This window comes from Mesitornis unicolor, unplaced genomic scaffold, assembly GCF_000695765.1.
Source record: "Mesitornis unicolor isolate BGI_N332 unplaced genomic scaffold, ASM69576v1 scaffold15715, whole genome shotgun sequence".
Lineage (NCBI taxonomy): Eukaryota > Metazoa > Chordata > Aves > Mesitornithiformes > Mesitornithidae > Mesitornis > Mesitornis unicolor.
In genome coordinates this window covers 11892-19866 of record NW_010187776.1, presented here as the reverse complement: position 1 = coordinate 19866, position 7975 = coordinate 11892, and the positions used below count along the sequence as shown (strand labels likewise).

Genomic DNA, 7975 nt, shown 5'->3' with positions numbered 1-7975 from the left:
CTGCTGAATACCTGAGCTGAGCAGTCTGTTGAAGAGCCGGTTGTTGGGCATATCGCAGTCTTTGCCATTGCAGTGTGTGCTGCAGGTGCTGGTGCGGGTGTCTCCAAGCGCTGTGTCCCAGAGCCTCCACAGGCTCTGGAAACCCCGGGAGTTTGAGCAATTGCTAAAGCTCAGTAGTCGGATTTGCAATCTCTGAAAGCTTCGAAGCAGAGTCTAAAAATGTTCAGGAAGGGTAATTGATTTGGCAAGGAGTAAAGCAGCAAATAGACATTCGCAATGGCAGAAAGTCACTTAGTCATCGGGGTGGAGTTCGTGAGTATCTGAACCGGGAGCCACGCTGTGTTGTTGCAGATGCCAACACCATGAGATTGGAGAAGCCTGGCAGGGTTGCGTGTGTTGGTGGCTGCGTAAGACACTTGCAGGAGCTGCAGATAGGGAATTCACCTCCCAGACTGAGCTCTGCCCTTCCTTTATTCGTCAGCGTGGAAACGTCCCTGAGCCAGTTGTTAATTTGTGAGGTGTTTATTGTTTTATACTTTAGTCACACCTTTCTTAAAGCAGCATACACTGCCTGTTTTGTTACTTTGTGTTACAGTGGTAGATAGTGCATTGCTGTGCGAATCTGCTGCCTTGCAACTCCAGGGACCCTTCTCGTTAGCAATAATCTGATTAATGGAGGTTATGAAATACATCTGTGTAGATGGCCTTTGTTTATGGCAAACCAGGAGACACTGGAAAAAAGCTGGGGACTTGTTTTATACAGTTTAGTTACTAAAAATGGACTCACTTACTGTTCACAGGATGTTTCTAGTGTCTGAAGTGTCACATTGAGCCATGTGTCATTTAGGGGAGCAAGCACAGCGTGTTGTGAACACAGCTGACTTTTCTCCCTCAAGATGATGCTTACCCTTTCAAAATTTTTGGGCTTTTGGGGTTTTGTTGTTGGGTTGTTTTTTTCCCAAGGCAAACACATTCAGTAGGGTGTACTGTTGCAAGAAATGAAAATTGTGAAAATATTCATTGCCTCTGTATTAGCATGGTAAAACAGGACTTGGAAAGTGTGACGTGGGAGATTCAGGGAGGGATCTCCTGGACTCAGGTGTGTCTAGGAAGCCTGAGCTGCATTCCTACCTCCAAAGGAGATCTCCTGGTGTATTAGTGAGGAGCTTGATTACAGCCTCTGTGCTTTCCCCTGTGCCAGCCCTAGGTGAAAGCCTCATGGAAGCTGTGTTACTGTCCGCGGTGAATGGCAGCTAAAGCAGCTGCAAAACTGACCTGATGGCACAGAATGCGTGAAGTCACGGGAGACGTTTTAAACAAATGTTTTTGTCGAAGACAGAGAAGGATTAACCATTCTTTAAATTTATTATTTGGCAACGATTTTCATTTCAGGAAAAGCTTCTGAACAATTCGTCAAACTGCCCTCCTGCGTCTGCTCCGTCTACAGAAAGTTCAAAGTCAAGAAGAGCAAAGCTTGTTTTTGATGACAGGTAAGAGGAGCAAAAGGCGCCTTTCTCTTGGTGAAGCTGTGAATTTCAGAGCATAACCACCTCCCTGCAGAGAAGCATTGTCGTTTTGCTTGTGAAGTTGAGCTGATGCTCTGGAGAGCTGCGTGTTGTTCCTGCAGCACTGTGCTTGGCTGACTGCTTCTTGTGCTATGTACTCAGCAGACAGCACAGTCCTCAAGGAGGATCTGTAGCCTGCACGCTCCTGCTGAGCATAAAAGGACCAACAGCTACTTAAATAGCTCAGGGTTGTTGTGTTTGTAGATGCTGAGGGGGCCTTTTCACCTTCCCAGACCACTGCTGCTCTCTGTCTGCCCCTTCTCAACAGACCCCACATCCTCTAGAGTCAGGGGTTGTGCTCATTGATAGCAGAAAGGAGCCTTCTTTTTTTGAAATTCAAAATACACAGGAGTGGGATTAGGATTTAATCCCATGGGTCCAAGAAAATATCTTGAAAAGAATATAAAACAAGTATTTTACCATCTTGTGTAGCCTTGGTTTTACTTGTACCAATTCAAACCTCAGCATAATGCTTGCTCTGAAAGCATTTCTCTTCGTTGTTCTTTAAATTCACTTTACAGATAAAGTTCTATTTCTACCAACTGTAAAAGTAACTTTCTGGTTAAGAACTCTTTGGAAGTGGGCAAGCTACTGATCTGTGGTTTTCTCTTGGTTGTTATTCCTTAAGGGAAAAAAAAAGTTAAGTGGATTTGATGATGAGAGTACACCATCCATTTAGGACTGAATAGTTGACAGGGTTTTTGTAGTTATTCCAAGACACAGCAGGGCCAAGAAATTGAGGTAAGATCAAGCATTTAAAAACATAAATTCAGAATGTGCGTTGCAGTGTAGGATGGCACAATGAGAGCACCCTCCAAGGACAGTAATTGTTCATGGTGACGTGTTATGACCTTACGGTTATGATTGAGGCGTTTTAGCATTCTTGAGCCTAGAACTGATTGAACTAATTTTGTAGCTGCATAATCTTTTTAATATTAATCATTGCTTTGTAACGACACCAGTTTCCCATAAGGGGACTGTTAAAAATGGTGATTTCAATTCTCTTTAATTCTTAGACAAGTAAGATAGGATGGATGGGAGAATTTATTTCAACCTTTAATCAGCTCATAGGTAATATATTAATATATTGGAATGTGTAATTACACACTGATTATTGCCTTCTGCTAATCTAGTCATGCACGTCATTTAGCATTGATTGTCTTGGGTGGCTAAGCAAAAACAATTAGTATCTGAATAATCTTGATTGTTTTGTATTATTATCATAGTTTTTAAATATTTCACACTGTCAGTAGTGCCAGTCCTGAAGGGGTCGCATTAATTTGGTCTCAGATTTTGCAGGTTTTTTTTCATCCTCTGCCCCTGTTGATGGTCAAGTGCTTGGTTTTTGTGACTATCAAATGGAATAAGTTTAACCAAATCATGGGTACTTATCAGCGTGCTTGAAATACTCTTCTGAACTACCAGAAAACTATTGAACTAACTTTAAACTATTTTCAACAGTGTTATCATACTGTAACTAATCGTGCTAGTTAACTATTTTAACGACTTTTTAAACAGTTTTATCCTAGTGTAGCTCCTGTAACTTGAGTTAGACAGGAAAAAAATTATAAAATCTGGCAACATAAAGAAACTTCAGTCATAAAGGGAAATGCAGTGTGTGTGGGGCTGAGTCCATCGATTTGTGTCTTCTGTTGCAGGACTTACTCAGCTGATTATTATTTACAAGAAGCAAAGAAGTTAAAACATAATGCAGATGCATTGGTAAGTGAATCTCCAATCCTTATCTGGTGTTTGCACGTTATACTGGGATTTTTTACTGCTTTTGCCATTTTGCTGCCCTTCTGTACTGGAGCTTTCTTGTGTTTCCTCTCTGGTTTTGTCCTTAAAATGTTTTGTTTTTTCCCATCTCCTCAGTCTGACAGGTTTGAGAAGGCTGTGTACTACCTAGATGCTGTAGTGTCGTTCATTGAGTGTGGGAATGCATTGGAGAAAAATGCTCAGGAATCCAAGTCCCCGTTCCCTATGTATTCAGAAACTGTGGAATTAATCAAGTAAGCATCGCAGCGCGTATACAGAAGTCAGGTGGAGTGGGAAAGGGGTCTGGAAATCAGAGGATTTAGATTTACTGAAGTTTTGTCACCAACTTCTGAAGCCTCTTCTCATTCTCCAATAAAACTGGATCACTTGCCAGTTCGTTCCAGTTGCTGAGGCTTCAAGTGTTTCCGTGAAGGTTGAGATCCTTTCTGCTAGGGCTTTTGAAGTCTCTCTGCAACACGTAACCCAGGAGAAGCAGAATTATTCCACTTACTACGTAGTCAGCAGTTTGTTTAGGGTCTGGGAGAGGTTCCTGAAATGAAGACAGTTGAAACTAGAAATTCCTAAGAACACCATTGTTTTGTGGTTGAGAAATGGTACTGTAATCTTTATTTTGTTGTTCACTTGATATCTTTGTTTATAGATACACTATGAAACTGAAGAATTACTTGGCACCAGATGCTACGGCTGCAGATAAAAGGCTAGCAGTGCTTTGGTATGTGTGTTCTGAGTTTAATACAATACACTGATTAATTTCAGATGTTTTATCTGCATGAAATGCTGTATTACACTGAGTTCTCAGGTGTTTCTGAACCAAATATACAAGTTTTCCACTTGGCTGTACGTAAAGTTTAATCCTGTATACCTGCTTACGGTAAATTGTGGCAGAAGGGATGTTGACATCAAGGGCAAAGTCTTTGAAATATGAAGGAAATTACTAGATTTGTAGAGAGTAACAGCAGAAAGGATGGGGGTCCTTCCTGTGTACTCGTCCAGTGATAAGTCCAAGTTTGGACTGGCTGTAAAGACTTGTCACCAGCCTCCGAGACCAACGAACGGCTGCAGCTGGTGTGGAGGACCAGAACCAGTTGATGTCAGGTGGAAAAGAAATTTCCTTGAGAATTTAAAGGTGGTTATGGATTTTTTGGTCGAGTTACAACTTGAGAGCTGGCTTGTCAGAGTTGGCAGAGAGCGCTTTAAAAACACAGCTTCTAGGCTTTTGAAATTCACTGAGTTGTGATGAACTTGACTTGAACTGTAAATGTTTTGTTATTCTGTCTTTGGTCAGTCTTCGGTGCCAATCTCTGCTATACCTAAGGCTTTTCAAGCTGAAAAAGGAAAGTGCATTGAAATATTCTAAAACTCTGACTGAACATCTGAAGGTAACTGCATGTGTATTTTCTTAAAATATTAAAACCTAATCAAATTAAAACTCTACAGCACTTAAAATTTCTGAATCACATTTTTCAACTGCTCAATGTGAACTTGGAATATACCCTGCTTAGAACTGGACCTTGAAAGATCATTCAAGTTGAGTAGTTTAAAGCTGGGAAGAGGCAGCAGCATGGCTGTCATGACCCCACACACGTGTCCTAGCACGACAGCTCTCTATTAATAATTTGATCTAGCTTTTGTTTTCCTTATTAAATTTAGTCAGAAAATCAAAAAATGTTTTTCTTGCTGCAGATGTAACAAGCTAAAAGTTCACTTTCATATTTTAACTTAAGCGAGTTCTGAAGCTAGGGGTGTGTTACATGGGCTGCAGCTCCAGCCTTGGCAAGAGCTGGCACCAGAGCCAGCATCCAATTCCAACCCAAATTGGTCTTTCTGGATTTTTGGTGTTTGCAGTGGGTCGTTTGATCTTTGTTCTGAATTATTCTCCTCCTTAGAAAATGTAAATCCCTGTGAAACTGATTAAAAGTGCTGTCGGGCAAAGGAGGTAGGAATTTATTTTAATCAAGACATAACAGATGAGAAGAACAGTTAAAATAATTGTCATGAATTTTCCCAAATTTTCCCGTATTTTCATTTACTTTGATATTATTCAGAATTTTGGTTGTTGCTTAAAAGAAAAACTGCAAAAATTCATTTGTTCAAGAATAACCTTTAACTCATTCAAGTATAAACATAAATCAGGTGACAAATTTATTTTTCCCCAACAGAATTCCTATAATAATTCTCAAGCGCCGTCACCTGGTATGGGAAGGTAAGTAGTACAAGCTGTTACCTCTGTTTCTCAACTTAGAGCTAATTTTTTACATAAACTGTGTGCCTGAGGTGCTCAGAGAGGAGCTTTTCATTCTTCAAAGTGTTGAGTATAGCTTTGGATTCAGTTGTTTGCATAATTATTCAGATAAAAAGCTTGCAGTGCTGCTGCTTGTGACCGCGCTCTGCAGAGAGCTTGTCAGGCAGCTCCTTGTTACAAGAAACCTGTCGCTAACACACAAGTCACTTATCTTAGGGAGTTCTGTTGTGTTATTTAATGCTTTTTCCCTCAAAACAGTAGCTTTATTAATGCTGCAGGCCCAGGCAGCTATAGGTGCCTTCAGGGTTGTCTGTTCCGTAGTTATAGCAATTTACTTCTGTTCTTTAAAACCTATCAAGAATTGGAGGATCCTCAGCAGTTGGTACCACTTGTAGGGCAAATTCTGATGACTTGATGTGGAAAGTGGGAGTGCTTTAGCATCTCACCCCTGAGATGTGGCAAGAGAGATCTTAGGGAGTGTTACTCTTACAGCACGATACGACCCAAGTACACAGATTTACATTTTACAATTCAGTCTCTTTCTTTGGATAAGCAGCAAGCCTGTCGGGATGCCGTCTCCAGTCTCTCCAAAGCTGTCTCCAGGGAATTCAGGAAATTACTCTTCCGGGGCAGCCAACCCTTCAGGGAGCGGCTCTTCGGTCACCATCCCCCAGAGGATCCATCAGATGGCAGCCAGCTACGTCCAAGTTACATCCAACTTCCTCTATGCCACTGAAATTTGGGACCAAGCCGAACAGCTGTCTAAAGAACAGAAAGGTAAGGGCTGGCACAGGTGGATTACGACATCAGATGGGCCGGAGTGTGCCGAAATGCTCACAGGCGTTGAATTTTGGAGCTGCAGTTAATGGTGCACGGGATGTTTAACCATGTCCTCTGTAGAAATAGGTTGGAAAGTGATACCCATGATCATGGTGATACCCCAGGCTGGTTGGCTTGGTTGCGCTGCAGTTAATGGTGCACGGGATGTTTAACCGTGTCCTCTGTAGATATAGGGTGGAAAGCGATACCCATGATCATGGTGATACCCCAGGTTGATTTGCTTGGTTGTCATGGTGGTGTGGGAGATGTAAGGTTTCCTACCAGCTATGTGTTTATAAAAATTAAAGATCTTGTGTTGCATTTCCTGTGGAACGTTCCTTGTAGGAAGGGGAGCTTGGTACATTTTTATTTCTGAAAGTGCAATGTGCATTTGAGGGGGAAAGCCAAGGAAGTTAAACAACAGTTTATCCATCCTCTTAATTATTCTTATCAACCACTCTTCTGCAGAAGAGTAAAGGACTGGATTAGAAAGGACCTTTTTCCTTTATTCTTCCATCGTTCAGCCACCTTTCTTTTCTTCTCTCTATCTTAATCTAAGAGATTCATGCTGACAAGACGGGGGGCAGGGGTATAATATTTCCCATATAAAATCTGTGCATCGTTTAACTTGTGTTTCTGTTGTTTTAGAGTTCTTTGCTGAACTGGATAAAGTTATGGGCCCTCTGATTTTTAATTCAAGCATCATGACAGACCTAGTGCGTTACACCCGTCAGGGATTGCATTGGTTGCGCCTGGATGCCAAGTGATCTTTTTTGAACTGAAGGAATGGAAAAATCGAACACGTTTTTCTCGCTGCCTCTGATTTCTCTCCACAACACTGTGTCATGTCAATAAGGAAGACTGCCATAACACATTGCTTAGTTGACACTAAGAGCAAGGAATGCTTTCATAAGTCTCCCATCCTCATTCGTGTTTTGTGTTTTTAACCCCAAATCATTTGGTTAATGGACTTCCTCAGTATTCCTGTTTTAAGTTATTTAAGTATTTTAAAATTTGCTACATATGAAGCTGTAGTTTGATCTATCATGGATAGATCATTGGAATTCCAGTCATAATACATAAACAGTCAGTTCAAATCCTATTTATTTTAATTTTTTAATTTTAATTTTGAAAAAGCCCGGTTTGGGGCAGTTTTTAGCTATTTCTTCCCTAAATTTACCCTTTCGAGTACTTAGCAGAAATTAAACATAGACACTTTATTTAAGTACTTTGTGAGCTTTGTTACTCTGTAATGTCTTGTGGTGGTAGAGCCTGTAAAAGGAACTAGGATTGATAGGTTCTAACGTGTAGGAACACCATACTTTTCATGCCTAATGCCTATGAGTCGACTAATAAATTGCAACTACAGATTTATTATTGCAGAATTTGTACTAAATAGAAAAGTTCCAGATATTCTTCTACGTATTAAGATACTTCATTTAAATGAATTATAAAGAAATTTATATGGAAAAGTATTTAGCTGGATCTGGCTTGGATTGTTTTCAAGGCAGTTTCAAAACATCGATTAACACTATAACAATCACAAAACATTACAGTAATTTGCATTTAA

At 40.6% G+C, this 7975-nt stretch overlaps 1 protein-coding gene across 1 annotated transcript in view; it reads left to right on the top strand.

Annotated features, from left to right (window-relative positions):
- Nucleotides 1-7763, top strand: part of AFF4 (AF4/FMR2 family, member 4) — a 30572-nt gene extending 22809 nt beyond the window's left edge. The window contains exons 13-20 of the mRNA XM_010185578.1: nt 1393-1490; nt 3224-3287; nt 3441-3577; nt 3985-4056; nt 4630-4723; nt 5504-5547; nt 6143-6363; nt 7054-7763. Coding sequence (XP_010183880.1) covers nt 1393-1490; nt 3224-3287; nt 3441-3577; nt 3985-4056; nt 4630-4723; nt 5504-5547; nt 6143-6363; nt 7054-7172 — 849 coding nt within the window. The 3' untranslated portion in view covers nt 7173-7763. The remainder of the gene's footprint in view (nt 1-1392; nt 1491-3223; nt 3288-3440; nt 3578-3984; nt 4057-4629; nt 4724-5503; nt 5548-6142; nt 6364-7053) is intronic.
- Nucleotides 7764-7975: the final 212 nt, after the last annotated feature.